General features: G+C 43.1%; 1 protein-coding gene across 5 annotated transcripts in view; it reads right to left on the reverse strand.

The window, feature by feature from the left end:
• The window catches only part of sez6a (seizure related 6 homolog a), a 126,352-nt gene extending 109,175 nt beyond the window's left edge, over positions 1-17,177 (reverse strand). For all 5 annotated transcript variants that reach the window (XR_007192905.1, XM_048237536.1, XM_048237535.1 and 2 more), the window contains exon 1: positions 16,818-17,177. Coding sequence is in view for 4 of the 5 variants with exons in the window: in XM_048237536.1 (XP_048093493.1) it covers positions 16,818-16,902 (85 nt within the window). In the remaining variant the exon portion in view is untranslated. The remainder of the gene's footprint in view (positions 1-16,817) is intronic.
• Positions 17,178-19,398: the final 2,221 nt, after the last annotated feature.

Genomic DNA, 19,398 nt, shown 5'->3' on the forward strand with positions numbered 1-19,398 from the left:
AGGCTAAACTTATATATTGTTGCAAACTAACCTGAAATAACGTTCAGCAACTTTGTGGTAGTCTATTAGTTCTAGCAAAAATATTGTTAGGTTAGTTTTTCAACCGTCACTGAGTCTAGCGCCTTTGAGAACAGGTTGTTGTGCACCAGAGCTTTGCTGAGACAGTGACAGATCACAAACAAAGCTATTTTTGCCTTTTTTGTTTCGTTGTCAAATACAATTTCAATGTCGAAATGTTAGGAAGACATATGGCTTGTGGAAAATTGGTTCATAACTTACATCGCTGAATGTAGGGCTAAGGGATTGGTCAGAGAAAATTTTCATTTCTGCCATAGGAATACATACACTGGACCTCCCGCTAGACTCCTAAAGGGGCGTGGCAGTTGCGAACCCCACATCACAGTGCGCCAGAACTTACTCTCTTATGAATTGTCTCGCTTTATCAACCATCTCTGACTGTCCTCTTTCCTGTCCACTCTTTTCTTGTCCTCTCTTTCACCTCCTTTTCCTGTCCACTCATTTCCTGTCTTTTCTTCACTTCCTCTTTCCTGTCCACTCATTTCCTGTCCTCTCTTCACGGTCCAAAAGACATAAAAGCTACCACCCCAAATCAGAAAAGGTTGGGATGTTATGTGCAATGCAAATAAAACCAGAATGTGATGCAAATTTCGTTAACCCATATTTAGCTGCAAAAAGAATATAGACAACATATGAAATATTGAAAATGACTAATTTGACTATTTCATGGAAAATATATGTTCATTTTAAATTTGATGCCAGCAATACGTTTCGCGATAGCTAGCTGAATGGCGAACTGCTGCTTGCACTGTGCTTTGCTCGATATATAAAGATATAAAAACTGTATATACATATAAGGATATACTGTGTATATATAAAGACACAGAACTTGGGCAGCGCATATGTCATTGCACACAGTACACACAGAGATAAGTTCTCAGTGTTTCCTCCCTGGTGTACTTGAGCAACTTGAAGGTCAGCTTAAAGAGAAGCATCAGTGAATCTCATTCCAAAGGCACTTTCAGCCGCCAGGGACACAGGACACACAAGCACAGCACACAGGACAGACAAGCACAGGACACACAAGTACAGGGACACGAAACACACAAGCACAAGACACACAAGCACAGCACACAGGACACACAAGCACAGGACAAAGAACACACAAGCACAGGACACACAAGCACAGCACACACAAACACAGCACACAGGGCACACAAGCACAGCACACAGGACACACAAGCACAGGACACACAAGCACAGCACACACAAGCACAGCACACAGGACACACAAGTACAGGACACAGGACACACAAGCACAGGACACACAAGCACAGCACACACAAGCACAGCACACAGGACACACAAGTACAGGACACAAGACACACAAGCACAGGACACACAAGCACTGGACAAGCATGTCAGATGGTATAAGAGTTCAGTTTTCTAAGTGTGTGTGTGTGTGTGTGTGTGTGTGTGTGTGTGTTTGTCTGTGTGTGTGCATGCGCGCACATTACCCACAGCCAGCCCCAAGGTAAGGGGCAGCTCGATCCCGCTGAGTTCATCATCTCAGACAGAAAGAGGGGAGAAGCTAAACACTGGTATGTTTACTGTATGTCAAACAGAGAGAGAGGAGAAGCTGCAGCATGCTCCAAGCTGAACACCACATTTGAGTCAGATGGGAAATACTTTTCTTTTGTTGCTGTTGTTAGTAGGTGTCATAAAGACAAGCATGTTGAAGAGAGTCCAACTGGTGCCCCAGGAGCAATTCTGAATCAACTCAGCATGTCACAGAGAGAGAGAGAGAGAGAGAGAGAGAGAGAGAGAGAGAGAGAGAGAGAGAGAGGATGTGGCTGGCAGCCTTCGCAGTGAGAAACTGAGAAGTTGGAAAGAAAGGGAAAAGAGGGAGAGGGGGCGAGACTAAAAGACGAATGAGAGATAGTATAAGAGAGAGAGGAGGAGACAGCGGGAAGAGAGGGAGAAGAGGGGGAAATACAGAAAAGCTAGGGGGAGAGAGAGAGAAGGAGAGGAAAAGAAATGACGAAGAGAAAGAAAAGAGAGAGAGAGAGAGAGAGAGAGAGAGAGAGAGAGAGAGAAGGGGAAGATGAGCCTGTCAGCCTTCTCCCACCGCAGCCCGGGCAACCCTCAGCACAGCAAAGGTAAACAGACCGGCGTCGCCACGGAGACAGTGGTGCAAACACAGGCTCCAGACAGGTTGATTACTTTAGCTCTCTCTTCTCAATCCCTCAGCACAGGGAAGACAGAGAGAGGGAGGCGCAGACGCAGAGAGGGAGACGCAGAGGAGGAGGAGGTGGAGGAGGAGGTTGGAGAAGGTTCATTAGCTAAAGCTAATTGCACTCGAGATTCAAGTCTCTTCCCTTTCTACAGAAAAACAAAACAAAAAATCCCCCAAAACCTCACAGAAAAACAGACAGCCATGCTCTTTTTGTTTGCTCGGTTTTGTTTTTCATTCAATGAAGTTTCTGTTTGAGGGATTTCTTTTTGTTTGGAGATTTTGACCTGTTTGTTTATTGCCAGCTTGCCTGGAGGGGGGATGCTGTTGTGGAGTGAGTCTATCAGATAGAGGCTGAGGTTGCTGGAAAGCAGCACCTCGATCTCACTCACGCCTTGCTCCAGCTGCACGTCTCTCTGGTGCGTACTGCGCAGCTATGAGCTCAGTCTCACCCGCACACGTGACCATCGTGACACGCTGGTGGTTAGCGCTCATCTGGAGGAATGCAAAGGCGAGCGATTGACATCCAGCTCAATACACCCTGTCACACACACACACACACACACACCCCTCCAAATGGATTACACCAGGCAATTCCTCACCTACGCCAGACAATTTGTGTGCAATGGATGTAATCTCCTTAGAGATGCTACACTCCTTCTGTTATAAAAAATCAATCTCATGCTATGCCATGCATTTGCCAGCAGTGTGTTGAGGTTTTTTTTCATCCTCTAGCTAGCAAAATTCCATAAAGTCCTGAGATGCTGTGCATTAAGCATATCAACACGAGATGGCCACTAAAAGGCCTCTCTTTCTTCTCTCCCTCTCATTCTCTCTACCTCTCCTTTTCCCTCTATCTCTCGTTCTCTCGACCTCTCCCTTTTCCCTCTATCTCTCGTTCTCTCGACCTCTCCCGTTTCTTCTCTCTCACTCTCTCTATACCTCTCCCTTTCCATCTCTCTTTCCCTCTCTCTCTCACTCTCTCTTCTCTCTCTCTTCTCCCAGGATTCAATAGGGGGTGGTGATAAGCGCAGGGCTGGGTTTATCTGAGCCTCCGAGCCCAACACCATTATCAGTGGTCCTCTCGCCCAACATCACAGCCACAGACAGGCACACACGGCTGCTTTTGTTCTGATAAAGAAACACGGAAAAGGAGAAGGTGAGGGGGTGGGGGGTGGGAATATCACAAACTCTGCAAACAGGAGCTGGAGATAAGCTCGGAGCACGGTGACATCAAGAAACATCTGCTCAAAGGGACATTTCCACATGAACTCGGGGTGTGAATTCTCTCCGCCACTCGTCTGTCGCCCTGGCGATAAGCATCTGAGCGTCCTGCTTCAGCATCCGTTTCAAAAGGATACCAGCGAATAAGTGCTAATGCTCCAGAGTGTGCTGCTTGTGCTGCTTTTGTGGCTGTCACACACCATCTTACATGTGAATGTGTGTGTGTGTGTGTGTGTGTGTGTGTGAGAGAGAGAGTAAAAGAGAGAGAAACAAAGAAACCAGTGGACAGCTCTTCTGCTGTTGGTGTCAATAAACCCCTCTGCAGATCAAGCACCCTGAGTTCAAGTGATCTTCATGAGGCAGTTCCTTGATGACCAGAAAGGCCATAACAATAATAAGATGGACGGATAGGATGGATGTGCACACGGTTTCACCCAAAGGTGTTCTTCTGGCTTTATTCTACAGCACTGCTGGTCAGAGGCATCGTTTCATATGCAGTGCTTATATCTCTGGCTGTGGTCTGCCCCAGGCACATGGACTGGACACTGACCCTGATTGGCCCAGATCCTGAGTGATCTCTCACTCTCTCTCTGTCTCTCTCTCTCTCTCTGTCTCCTCTTCTCTTTCTCTCTCTCTCTCTCTCTCTCTCTCGTGTGCATTCACACTCTTTTTCCATGTATCTTTGTATCTCTTCCTCATACTCTCTCCTCGTCTCTCCCTCTTTCTTTCTCCCTCTCTCTCCCTCATCTCTCCCCCATTCTCCCTCTTTCTTTCTCCCTCTCTTTCTCCCTCATCTCTCCCCCATTCTCTCCCTCTCTCTCCCCCACTCTCTCTCTTTTTCCCTCTATCTCTCTGTCAGCAGTGCTGTGAGAGGGATCATCCCCCGCTGCCATATTTGCCTCTCAGTTTGCCTCTGTAATCCATATATAATCCAGGGATGTGAAGTGCCCGAGGGCCGGAAGCTCAGGGGCCTACACTCACACACACACACACACACACAAGCCACAGACACCACATTGACCTGCTTCTGCGTCTGCTAAAGAGACCCCTGTCTGCACTGTTAGTAAATAGAGCCCATGATAAGAGATAAGGCTCCATACCAAGCTAAATAATTACCTGAACAATGTCTTCAGCAATACGATACGTACCAGACATGTGGACTCGAGTCACATGACTTGGACTCGAGTCAGACTCGAGTCATGATTTTAATGACTTCAGACTTGACTTGATAAAATTCGCATGACTTGCGAATTCGACTTGGACTTGAATACTATTCACTCGAGACTTGACTCGGACTTTGCCTCTTTGACTTGTGACGACTTGACATGTCTCGAGTCAAAAACTAAATTTCCTGATCATGGACCAGTCACCCCAGAGATGCTTTCCCACATTTAGCCAATAACTAGTAGCTTTACTGCAAACTGATTTGCACTCTTGTTAGAGAACGTTTACAATGTCAAAATGCACCAACAGCATGTTACATAAAGATGATACTTTTCGAGTCCTCTCCATTAAGATCCAACTTGAACTTATGCTAGCCTACTGCATTTAATTGAGAACCCCATCTAAGCATGCACGAGAGGGAGAGAAAACGAGTGGCAGGTTCCAGCTGGCTTGTCATTGTTGATGGTGATTGATATTTTCTTTTAAATATAAGAAACGTATAAAAGGAAATCATGAAGGCAACAAATACGAGATTAGGGGAAATTGCGGATTTATCCAGTTCTCACTACTGTTATAAATTATGAGATCCAGGTCACTATGACATAGGCTGCACTCACTGTGATTTGTAAAGTGGACAAGAATATGAAGAGTTGTCTTTGCCTTTGTGTAATGGAAATGGTGAGTCTTGAAGTAGGCCTATTCAATAATTTGTTTACATGAAGCACATTGATATGCCGATTGAAACGCATTCCACTCAGCTAGCTAGGTGGCTACTGGCTACCAGGCTCATAATTCACATTTAATTGCAAACAGAAAATGTCAAGCAAGCATCATGTCATACATGCATCTATTTCCAAAGGAATGAAAGCTGTTTGTTAACTTAATATCATGCTTATCATTGTTAATATTGTGCTATACATGTGGCACAAACAATGTTTGAGTTTGTGGACTAGCCATAGGAATGGAGCTGGTAAAAAAAAGATCATTATGAGAATGTGTGGACAGTGGCACACAATGGGCTTAAAGTGACAGTGCACCATTTACAAATTAGATAACCATCATCAAATGTGTAGTATTTCTTAAGAAATGAATACTTTAAAACAAAATTACTGTGTCATTATTATCATTTAAATAATATAAAAGTGTTGACCTTGGCTTCCCTTATGAGTTGCCACTGGCAGACAGCCTAATAAATTGTTTGCAGGCAAATCTGTGGCCTAGCGCAGTGAAATGCCATCAGTCAAATTATTACTCATACTTACAGTGGGCTCCGCAATTTGGAAAAACAATATATATATTTGTCATGTAGCTATCCGTTTTGTACAGATTACTCAGGTATGCACATTTATTATTATTTTAATCTGTATTTATAAAAAAAAATCTGTGGATTAGATGGAAGTGTTAAAATTATGATCGATAGTCTAATAATGCCATTATTAAGTGAAGAGTACCTGATGACTTGTTCAGGACTTGAAAAAGATTGGGACTTGGACTTGGACTCGACTTGGCTTTGATGAGACTTGGACATGGACTCGACTTGCCCTTCTCTGTATTTACTTGTGACTTGCCAAACAGTGACTTGGTCCCACCTCTGATACGTACTGTGATACTATGATACTGTTCACAATATACTAGTTATTAATTTTAATAATGAACTATCAATATCACACTTATTACTATAAAAGATGAATGTTAACTGATATTTCGCAGACGCTTTTATCCAAACTGACATGTAAACAGCAGGTTTAGGAATTGAAACGAGGTTGACGGATTGTCAGTCGGAGACATTACTGCTGCTCCACCACGCCTGATTAACAGTTACAGGTAAAACGTAACTCTCACAAAAATGCAACCTAGGGTCTTTTTGTCAATGTACTCGAGTCAAACATTCGTTTAAAAGCATAATTAGGATGGAAGCGGCACTTAAGACAATGTGGTCAATCTTAACAGTGGCGCTTCCGTCCTAATTATGCTTTTAAACGAAAGTCTGACTCGGGTACATTCACAAAAAGACCCCCCAAAGAAAATGCACGTCCATATCTGTTTAACTCTGTCGCCATCAGCGCAGCCATTGGTTGTTTTGAATGCACCGTTCTATATGTTATCATATAAAGCCCGCCCTATGCCAGATTAACCATTGTGATTGGTGCCTGGGCTTTTGGAACATTGGAAATGGGCGTCAATGGCCTCCTTGCCAGACTAACCTGCAGAGTGAATTCAAATTTGCTAACAGGTTTGTCTGGGTTCTCCCAAGCTACCTAACTACATCCAGTCTCACCTCCAAACTCCATGTCTGCAGAGTTAAATGAGACATTCTGTGAATGCACCAACCCCACCCCACCCACATATCAAATTCTCCCCACATAGCTCCAGCACTCCAGCCTTTAAACAGTTTATCTGATCCTCTTACAGGGAAAGCTGGTGTACTTGAACCCTGCACACATTACGGGACATCAAAGGGACACTTCCTCCTTTGATATCTCTTTGATAAAAAATGACATCGCGGCGTATTGGGTCTGTGATCCAAACAAATAGCTCTTAGACCTCTACAGAGTGTGTTAATCATGGACACATTTGCCGCGTTAACGAGCGGATGAGCTCAAACGATTGAACGGATTTTCTGTGCAGAAACTGTCTGTTCAATGTGTCCATCCGTCTCCCCCGTCTGTCCACGTCTCTCTGACAGCGCTGGTGTCTCTGATTGGGCGCAGCAGACACACGACGCTGTGCATTGGCCTTTTTAAGTGGCGTCTTCAAGAAAGGAAAATATTTCCTCAGCGCAGATCCATCAATCTACAGCAGGGAGGCCGGAGGTTCAGAGGCAGCGGAGCCTCATCTGAAGAACCCAGATTGGATTTGGATTGCACCGAACGTAGCGGTCATGCCAACACACGCGCACGACGCACACACACACACACACACACACACACACACACACACACTCATATGGGCATCTGGAGAGAGACGAAGAGAGGAGAGAAGGGGAGGAGAAGAGAGAAGGAAGGAGGAATGGGGTGAACCAGAGAGAAGAGGGGTGAAGAGGTGAAGAGGAGACAAGAGGAGAGAGCTGAAGAGCGGAGAGGATAAGGAAGGAGAGGAGAGAATAGAGAAAGAGAGGAAATGAGGGAGGAGAGGAGGGGAGGAGATGAGGGAGGAGAGGAGAGGAGGGGAGGAAAGGAGACAAAAGGAGTGAGCTGAAGAGCGGAGAGGATAAGGAAGGAGGGGGAGAATAGAGAAGGAGAGGAGGAGAAGAGAGGAGGAGATGAGGGAGTAGAGAACTGAAGAGGAGAAGAGACGAGAGAGCTGAGAAGAGAAGAGAGGAAGAGAGAGGACAAGCCAACCTGCAGGGTGAATCCGCCACAGAGTCCACTCTCTAATAAGCCAGAGTCTGACAGACATATGGGCAAATCTGGAGTCACTTATGTGTGAAAAGACTTCCCTGCTCCCCACCTCTCTGGGCAATAGGAAGAACTGACAGCATTCTATCTTCTGTCATAACACGATTTCATTTGGCTTTTTATGAAACTATACTGTGCCCACCCTGAAAGCACTTATTAGGATCTGTACAAATGCATTTATATGAAAGGGACTATATGCATTCTGTGATTTACCATGGATTCACAGGGAAAGAAATGAGGCACAGAGAGAAAGAGAGAGAGAGAAAGGAACAAAGAAAGAAAAAAGATAGAGAGAAATGAGAACTGAAGGAATTGTACGGTTGATATTTTAAAAAGCAAACAGTGACACCTCTCTGTAAAGACTGAGTCAGAGACGAGTCAAGGTCAGCTCACGTCAGAGCAGCTCAAACTCGCTCCACAAGCTCCAGCTCAAACTCGCTCCAGAAGCACCAGCTCTATTTCCTACTGTCTCTGTGAATTACCTTGGCCCAGGAGAACACGGATCTGTGCAGACTTACGTCATCTGGGCCCAGAGACATGCAAAATAGCCTTCCTCTGCCACGCTGATACATAGGCTACTCTCTTTCTAACAGGAACAGCACTGAAGCATGGTTGCCCTCACCAGTACTGCCAGTATAGGAGTAAGGCAGGCTACACTTTGTATTTATATTAGAACATACACACACACACACACACACACACACAAACCACACACAATATTCAGTATAACAGTACAACCTCAAATGCAAGATCTCTAATATGAATGCAATACATTGCGCTTAGCAATAAGTTTGGCAATACTACTTTTACACAAGACAGCGACCCTCCTGAAGGGCATGATGTAGGAATGACCAATAAGACTGAAGAGAGGGATTGATTACCATTCTCCATAAGCACCCTATCCAACTACAGATCTCCTCTCCATCCATTGATATTACAAAGTAGCAAAGAGGGTTGAGCAGGAAGCCATATTTAAGCTCTAAAATCTGAAAATAAATAATTTCCTTTGTGGCTATAATAAAGGAATTGGCTTAAATTTTGCCCTTTCATATAATGGTGGCAACGTGAACTGACTTCAGAACTGTGGAGCTGATTATAGAGCTGATCGTATCGCCCTGAGAGCCACGGGTGAGAGGCACTGGAGGTTCACCTTGGCTACTGACATCAAAATATGACCCCTTCAGAAATGTCAGCTTTTATTACGGTTATTAGAGGTGTAGAATCTAACAATGAAGCAATGGGGGGTTCTCAAGACAAAATAACAAAATGATGTGAGTGATGGAAAAAGTGAGTGATGAAATGCCAGGCAGTTAAACGGTTCATCTATGGCTCTCTTAAAGTCAAAATGTCAGCTCCTAATCTGCCACCTAAACAGCCCAATTTCATGGCTGCCTGGCCGCAGACGCCTGGCATCTTAAGTGGCAGCCGCTGCCGTTCCTTTGGCCTTTCATGGCGAATCAGAAGCCACTTACCCGCAGGAGGTAAACACTCCACATGACAGCTGATGCTAGGATGGAGATGTGTCGGATCAGGGCCAGATCCAGGCCAGAGCAGAGCCAGATCCGGGTTAGGTCAGGGCCACAGAAACATCTATCGGGGCTCCCTCCCTCCAGAAGGACAAAACAGGCTAACTGATTTCTGGATATGCACTATGCACAGCACTGCGGACACTGTGGATTTTAGATGGAAGCTTCTTTCACAAAGATTTTTATTAAGATAGAAGCCAAAAACCCGCCTGTGCATGAACACAAGTTGAGAAAACAAAAGACTTTTGCCCACCTCTTCAGTGGATGAACACGAAGGACATTTAGACAACATCTGGTGAGTGGTCTCGCATAAGTCACCACTACAAATCACACACACTTGTCTACACAAAAAACAATGTATTTAGTGGAATTCAAACGCCATCATAATCGTTAAGGCATTAACTATCTCTCCTGTCTGTTTTGGTGAAGACAGACAGAATAATAATATTGTGTTATTTACATGGAGTTACTCATAGCACTTCACTGCAGGCACAATATCCACAACCTCTCATATGATAATAATCAATTTAGGCCTACAAATGCAGACAAACATGAGGCTTCTACAATAGGGTGGTTCACAAAATTAATTTTCACCAAATTTTGCCAGATCGCGTTTTGTCTTGTTCCAATTGGCATTGTAAGCATCTGTACCAAAAATGGAGTCAATTGCATTACATTTAGGGGTGGCACACTTTTTCACAATATTGACACACACACAATACATGATGTATTGGTATCCGGATAAAACAATTGCAGATGCTGCATTGAAGAGCATTGGATGACATTTGTGCTCAGCTCACCACCATTGGTGGGGGTTAGTGAGGTCCCGCCTTCTCTGTGAAGCGCTTTGAGTGTTGAGAAAAGCGCTAAATACATGTAACGTGTTGTTGTTGTTGTTGTTGTTGTTGTTGTTGTTGTTGTTGTTGTTGTTGTGTTGATGTTGAAGAAAAAGAGACAATGCTGAGAAATCGCCCTGGGAAGATGCTCAAACACTTGATGCCAAGTCTTTCTCTTCCACAAGAGCAGTACAGCTACCATCTCTGGCCTCGTCACTCGCTGCTCATTCCACTTCTTTGAGGTTCTTACTGAAGGCCAAATGGATGGCAGAAGTAACCCTGATGATGTGAGGTCTATTCTCACAGATTAGATTTAAGAATCTGCGTCAAAAAGTTCATTCCTTGAAGGTCATCAACGACAGTGCAGAGAGAGGCATTGCCCTTATTAAACGCTGTCAACAATCTGCGAAACGAAGACCAAAAGCAATTTTTGCTCCGTGTTGTGCAAGGACACAGAGATAAAGTATCAAAAAGATACTTTATCTTTATAGTATAGGACACAGAGATAAACTATCAAAAATAACAAAGTCATCATACAGCGAATAGTGTTTGAACTGTTCTAATGTTCTTACTCATTTAGTATAAGTACAGAAATCACAATATAATGGTATATATTATACCATTATATTGTGAACCACCCTATTCTACAATCTACAGCTCATGCTTTGATTGTGATTCTGATTGTGACCAAGTCTGAAGCTTGTAAAGCTGACACTGAAAATAAAAAAAAAAGTTGTATAAGCAGCGGATGATTAGAAAACACATCATTCAATACATTCGCCTCACTCATCCTCTAGAGCCTTAACCACTTGGCAATTACTTCAGTGGACACCCTTCTCTGGGCTGATGGCTCCACATCTCTTCTCTCTCTCTCTCTCTCTCTCTCTCTCTCTCTCTCTCTCTGCCACTCCGTTAAGTATGTTTATGCTTCCAGATGAATTCAATTACATGTAGGGTTTTTTCAGCAGAAATTACTGGCAGGGCAGCCTGGTCAGCTCTGAGGTCAAACCCTGACTATAAATGTTAAAGTGGACGCCTCTAAACACATTACACAGACTGTAACCTGTTGCCCTCCTTGCACACCTCACAGCAGAGAGGAGAGGGGCAGAGGTTAGTATTCCAGAATCTCCTCGAATATTGTAAAATGAACCTTCTAAAGAACATCTAGGTTCATTGAATGTGATGTGATGTTGTACAATCTAACATTGTTCCAGAACATTTTCTTTTATTAGAATGCTCAAAATTCCCCTGCTGACAGGCTAACTCCAACCCAAATGTGGCCAGAATCTGGCCAGCCTGTGCAGACGTTTGGAAGAGCTGTGCCTTTAGGCCCTCTAGATGAAGTGGTTCCTTGATGGGAGCTGGCAAGGCCTGTGAGGGGGAAAGAGAGAGCGAGAGAGAGATTCAGCAGAAGCTGTCTGTCCCTGGGCCTAATGGATTTGGAGATGCAACTCTTATGGAAGGTAAGCAGACGCCAGAGCTGATTACTGCGCTAGACAGCCAGCGGAGGAGCAGAGAGAAGCTGAGGAAGGGTTTGAGGCTGAGTCTCTCTCTCTCTCTCTCTCTACCCTCAGGCTAGGGGTGGGAATGGGTGGATAGATAGATTAATGGAAAAATAATTGTTTACGATGGCAGGGGATGAAGTGTTGGGGCATCTGGCTGTGCAAACTGATGAAGAATAAATGAACGGAAAAAAAGTGTGTTAGTGAGTCTTGTGTTAGGTGTTGATGTTAAAGAACTAAAGTAAGAGAGTTGATATGTAAATTAACGAAATGAATAAATTAATCTCTTATGACATCAATGGTTTAACATTTGAGCTATAATGAGTCGTTGGACATTAAGATTTAAATGGTAAAAGAGGGAGAACACTACCTAACAATGCAACTGCAACAGCAGCAAATGCTAAAGAGCCTCACACTCAAAGATCGGCATCTAACTCTTAACTCTGAACACAATTTCAGCTGCTCAGATCTGGCTGAATCGTCCAATACAAACATACATCATGTTCAGCCAGATCTGCGTAACGCTGTAAGAAGTCGAACAAGCCCACTGATTTGATGCTAATGGAACACAAAGTAAGGTAATGCACTGGCTTCAGAAACCGTCCTTATTATAACCTCTCTGTACACTTTCAAAGTTTACAATACTCATTTGTCTGTGGGGACCTTCTCCACATTACCACCAAAGTGTAAGGCTATTTTGAGCATTGTCAGTGATTTGAAAATAACAATTTATTTGATGTGGCTCCATGTCCACTGCTTCAAGCTATAAGCCATTTATTTTATTAAACAACAGTCTATCTCAAAACCCCTCTGATTAACGTAATTCTGCTCAAAAATGAAAGTTTGAAGCTTGGAAAAATGCCATGTGGCATGATTCACTAAGTGATGATATCCTGTCACACACTGTCATTATGTAATATGATAATCTCTCATGTTTGCGCATGTAAATCTGGTTTGCTGGGGAATATCAAGTAGATTCGAAGATGGACTCAGGAATAATAAAGAGCTTGATTACTGCACGCCGACCGATTACTAAAGGAATTAAGATCACTTTTCTTTTAATGAAGGATCACTGAAAACACATTAAGAAGTATTGCAGTGGAAATTTAAATTAACATAAGTGTGTATAAGTGTGTTTTAATGACTTTTAGGCACTTTCTGTATTTCCTGATGCTTGATAATTAACTCCCTCTGATCTTCAGGAGATGATAAATGGGACTCTCCCCCAGAGCTAGCAGGCAGGGGTGCAATGACATGTTCTACAATGTTGGAGAAAACCTCATAAACTGCACAGCTTTTTAATCCATCATCTGCCACAAATCCCCTTTAACTTAGTCCCTTCAAGTTAAAGGAGCCACTAGGCAGGCGCATTTCTATGCCAGGACATAAGCAGACAGGAAGCGGAAAGGAAGCTCCAACTAAGAAATAGTGCCGTGCAATGCAGTTCACAGTTTGGTATGGTGCACTTTCTGAAGTCAAAGGGTGCAATTCAACTGTGTCATTCTGATGTGATGGATCAGTTTACGTACTGCTGCTTAAGACTCTTTTCTCTAAAGCAATGCATATCATGTGAATGTAGCTATAGTACGTACAAAAAAAAGCATATTCATAAAAAAGCATAAGCATATTCTTATTTCTAATAAAGAAAATCATGACTATTTCTTCCATTTCACCTCGAATGCTTCAAAATCAGTGCTAGCCTTATTTCACACTGTGGTACGGAGAGGCACTCTAGCATGGTGACTACTGGAAAGCCAAGCTGAGCTGTATTAAAGGCAGGCTAATTACAGCTATTGAACAGTGGTTGAATAGTCCTTGATGAACTTAAGTCAGCACCACTTTGAAAAACAGGTGTTGAATGTTCTCTCCACCTTCCTGATTCGTCTGAATAACACAGCTCAATTCCCACTATTCTGCCTTTCCGGCCCACACCCACACTTATAATTATTTAATTAATAACTTCCATAAATACTGAACACACTTTGGGTTTAAGGTTGTAACATAAATAAAAAGTCTGTCACATAAGAAAGACCCTACTTAAAGAGTTGCAATTAGTTAATTGTTTGAGTACATAGACTGTAAAGCCACTTAAAATAAGGTGACCCATTACTGAGCAGTAGTAACTGTGATCACCCATTAGTGCGGCTACATTAAAATACTCACTGTACTCACATTAGAAGTCTAACACACTATGGCATGACCCATGGTTGAGCTTCAGCCACAATGCCAACAAGAAACAATATATATCTGTTTGCAAGCATATGTAACCTGCGTTGTGTTAAACCATACGGTTCAGGCCTGCACACACCCGGACCGGACTCGAATCCGCAAGCAGCACCTCGGATCGGAAGTCGGGCATGCTGACAATTGAGCTAAAAGCCCAGGCTGCTAGCGTTCATGCCAGCACTGCTCTTGAGGCGTTGGGGAGTGAGGTTCACTAACGTTCCACATGCACAGCTGGCATCCATTACACATACATATTGAGGACTTCTGAAACAGGCTATCTGGTTGTCCATTTTTAAATGATTCTCTTTGGTGTATCCCCTCATATGATTATTCCTCAGTTCAAGCCTACACGTCAAACCTCCTAATAATACTCAAAGATAAGAATAACAATAACACAAAAGGCTGGGGAGAGAAGAACAAAGTATGTTGCCCAGACAGACCTTGGAAATTAAACAACCAAAATCCCTCCATCAAAGCTCTGCAGATGTAACCAAACAACAGAACAGAAAGATTACCAGATGTTACAACAGAAAGTATCATCACCTGATGAACCTGTCTGTTCATATATAATATGCTACAAGAGTTCATTAATCCAATAAAAAGTTAAGAACCTATCACAAAGAAAGTTTGTAACATGAGTTCACCCAGTGCAATTCAGTAGAGTGCATTTCTAGTTGCTGACTGTCTGAATGGGTCTGGCTTGCATCCCTGTGGATCTATAGGAGCTGGTGGTGATTGACAGCTGTGATTTTCGGTGTGACTTACAACTGACAAGCACCACACACTCATCATACTGTAAGTCATTGCTGATAAGCATGCTGATGTTTGCAAGGCACATCAAGACTAACAGTGTATTATTTGTCATATTCATATACTTGGAGGGAAAAAATAATTTGGTTGCATAGCTTCACTAATCCTTTCAGATCAAATCAAAGCAGGAAATGGACTCTCACACCATGAATGTGCACTGTGGTGCTGTATTAGCTTTTTCCTCTGAGGAAAATCTGTTAATCTGCCACTGGACTTTCAAGGCCAGCACTAAAGGGGAACTAGCAATTGGTCACCATACTTCGGGTTAAACAGAGAAGCTACCGTGTGTGTGTGTGTGTGTGTGTGTGTGTGTTTGTGTGTGTGTGTACCGGCACATATCATCAACAGGCAACCACAGAGACTCTCTCCCAACAAACCTTGGTATCCTATTATATCATTTAACTGGGTGAGAAATGTGTAGTTAAAAGTTCACTGTAATTTATTGGATATTCAGAGTAATCAAAATAATATAGTACCCAACTAATGCCTGTGTATTTATTTTAGTATTTTGATTAAAATAGCAGTGCCATATGAGGACAGGTGCATCTCTTGCCACTGTGTCGAGTTTGACTGTAGCCTGTTGTGTGTCTAGCATTTTCTCTCGTTATTTACATATTTACATGCCATTATGAGGTGGTTAACCTTTTTAGTTTAGACGTGAGTCTCTTTATAGGCTAACTCAGTTTATGGCTTTCCTTGTGGTGTGATTGGCTACAGTGGAAAAATGATGCTGAGGCTTGAACAAGTGATATTCGAATGAATACTTTGTGGACTTTCAAAGCACCACAAAAGACAGAAGAGATGGAATGTGTGAAAATGAATCTGTGCCGGGGTACTTTAAACAATCAAAAGAAGTTGGACAACCATGGAAATTTCCTGGACGCATAACCATTCCTAACGGAAACCCTGATAGACGGCATGCATCTACTCAATTGGGAATAGTTGGGCATTATAGACAATGGACTGAGCGAAGCTATTTTGTTCCAACTGTGTCAAACAGATCGGTTGGTAAGCTGCTACGATTCATAGGGATTAAAATCTCATTACCCTCGACCGTCTGCCATGCTGCTGCACACGGACCCAATAGTTTCGTATTTACCTCACTCCGGTGTTGCGTAAACAACTTAGCTCCAAATGAGTTTCCTTAGTTATGCCGAATTACATTACGACAGAATATAAACATCATGCTTAACTCAAGGTATGGTTATGTTACAGTAGCTATATACAAAGAGAGAACAAACGTGGGCAGTGGGTCAATTACATCATTATTTCAATGTTCATATTTATTCCTTGATCTTTAGAAGTTAGTATTCTAAAACTAAAGTCATTCCAAGACTGTAGAGACTGCAATTTTATATTGTTGACGTCTTTTGCAAGAAAGTGTTAGCAACAACAATTAGGTAACCGTACGATCTCATTTACATAACAGAAATGCCTTGCTCTGAGAAGACGGAGGACACTGACGACCTGTTGAACGTCTTTAGTAATTTATTTTGAATCTTCGAGACATCACGTAGAGGTTTAGCCTGATAAGCAGGCATTACGAAACTGTTTCCTTGTCCTGGCATTTATTTTTGTCAGCATAACCGTCATCATGTCAGCTCGTTCAAACTTAAATCGCTTGCCTTTCGGACTTCTAATATAGCCTAAGTAATGGCTCCAAAACATACGACTAGGTTTAGTTCGGAAACACATGCTCCACAAAGTGCAAAGATGACTACGTATACATATAGAGAGTGAAACACTACACCTTGTCTTGTACTGACCCGGCGGTAGCAAACGGTGTTCGGGGGCAAGGAGTAGGCTACAATCCAAAATAAGTCAATTGAAGAGAGACGCAACCCAGCAGCACAAATTATTGAAATAGCCTACATTCTTACCTTGGCCATGTATATTCGTCACTGAAGCATCGATGGCTAGAATTATAAAAAGCAAGTGCAACTGAGTCCCAAATGTAACAGACATTTCAGCTGGAATCTGCCTTTCGATTCACCAAATATGTCCTCGGGTCAAATAATTTCCAGATTTTTTTTCTAACTGTTAGATCTTCTCAACAAACAACAGAGAGTGCTCTAGGTCTTCTCGTTTAAAACTAGACGCCCACTAACCAAACGTTACGTGACGGACAAGAAGAGAAATGCAGCGAACGTTTAATTCGAATGCTCAGTAAGCGGATTGCCTGCTCCCAGTTCTGTCAGCTCCTTCAAGACAGCCCGCCGCTGACGTTCCGTTCCAGCACCGTGGACAGCTCCTAGCGTCAGCAAATGGAACAACTTCAGTTCTGCACTGGGGGAAAAACCTGACGATACCATGGACAGAGTTTGCTTTTTACAGCGTCACTGTACAACGCCGTGTCTTTAGCTGACTGGAATATTTGCAGGGTAGATTTCACCACAGAAACAAATGTTTAGATGCTTCAGATGTTTTGTTGTCAAAGCAATCTCTCAGTTAAAAAACAATGAAAAGTATAGACTATAGGCATACCAGAACCAGACAACATATTACGATAGCTGAGAGACAAATTAATTTTTCTATTGTAGCCTACCATTTCATGGTTATAAAAATGAAGAGACATGTAAATGTACAATGTTGCCAGATAGCCCAGATACAAAATAACTATGTTAAGCCATAAACACTGACTGACACTTTCTGTGTAAAATGCTTCGACCACACCACTGCCTGTGTGTGTGTGTGTGTGTTAGTAGTGTGTGTGTGTGTGAGTGTATGTTAGTAGTGTGTGTGTATGTGTGTGTGTTTATTTTAGACAGACATTTTCTGTTGAGCCATGATTTTGCGAATGGGAAAGCTGCCAGGGCGACTAATGAAAATCAAGGCCGTGAAATGAGATGACCAATATCATGAGGTAATGAAGCGAGCATCAACAGCAGAGCATTAGAGCAGTGAAACAATCTGGAATGGCTGGAAAAGTTACAGCGAAGGCTGCACGATGAATCTACGAATCAATTTACATATCTGGAGAAGAAGGGCAATTAAAATGGTTAGTGTTAATGCCATATAAAAAGTGTAAAGCTAACATGCAGTAGGAGTCAACTTCACTGCGCATATGATGCACATCCTTATAAGGCGTCCCATTTGAATAGACTAAGATGAAAGTGTTTTCTTGGCATTAGTCCCTTTCCTCACTAAATGTTTATGTTGAAAGCCTGGAAGAAGTCAATCATTCCAGTTGACCTCCGAGCTGAAGCTGAAGCATGGCACTGTCACAGTTACAACATAACAGAGAAGGTCCGCACACTTGCTCTTCAATCCCCAACTCAAATGAATTTAAAAAAACGGAGAGCAAGTGTGCGGACCTTCTCTGTTACGTTGGATCTTGGACTTTTGGCTCCTGCACCTTAATTTGGATGTGTGCACGCTCCCAAACTAAAACACTGTCACAGTTACACACAGGTATGGAGAAGTATGGGGTTGAGTTCTGTGAATCTGCAGCAGTATGCCGGTCTACAATGACTTTAGAAAATGTTCTTAATTTGTTCAGCGTTCAACCCCATGCAACTCAAGCCTGATGCAAAAGGGGAGTTGGAGAGTGTGTTGCATGTGCACCTGAGAAGAGTTGCATATTTAAACAGATGAATGGAGAGACTGCACAGCACTCTGAACAGGGCCCTCCACTCAACAAGCCACAAATCAATTAGAGCGTCTGGGCTGCCAAATATGGCATACTGTGATGCTGTGTGTGTGTGTGTGTGTGAGAGAGAGGGAGAGAGAGAGAAAGAAAGAGAGTGTGCATGCATATCTCTGTGTGTGTGTGTGTGTGTGTGTGTGTGTGTTCATGTGTGTTTGTGTATGAGAGAGAGAGAGAGAGAGAGAGAGAGATAGAGAGTGTGCATACCTATCTCTGTGTGTGTGTGTGCATGTGATGTGTGTTTGTGTAGGTGAGAGAGAGAGAGTGTGCATGCCTATCATTGTGTGTGTGTGTGTGCAGGCATGTTTGTATCTGTGTGCACGTATTTGTGTGAGTGTGTGTGTGACATGCATGCATGTGCGTGCAAGTGTTTGTTGCATACTTGTATGTGTGTAAGTGAGTGTAGCATGCTGTGTGTGTGTATGTGTATGTGTGTGTGTCTGTGTGAGTGTGTGTAGCATGCATGCATGTGTGTGTATGTGTGTGTGTATTCTCGCTCTCTCTGTCCTAATCTGGTTGTCTAAACTGAAAGCCACCCCGGCTCTCTAGCCCTCCTCAGCTGCCAGCCGTATTTGTCTCTATAAGCTGCGCACTGCCTCACCCAACTCTAATAAACCCCTCGCTCTCTCGACATGAATACATTCCCATTAGCAGCACTGAACGTCTTGCACGCGCACACACACACATACACACACACACACACATACACTCTCTCATACACAGACACACACTCACACACACACTCACATACACTCTCTCACACACAGAGACACACTCTCACACACACACACACAGACACATACACACACACACAC

This window comes from Alosa alosa, chromosome 2 (assembly GCF_017589495.1).
Source record: "Alosa alosa isolate M-15738 ecotype Scorff River chromosome 2, AALO_Geno_1.1, whole genome shotgun sequence".
NCBI lineage: Eukaryota > Metazoa > Chordata > Actinopteri > Clupeiformes > Clupeidae > Alosa > Alosa alosa.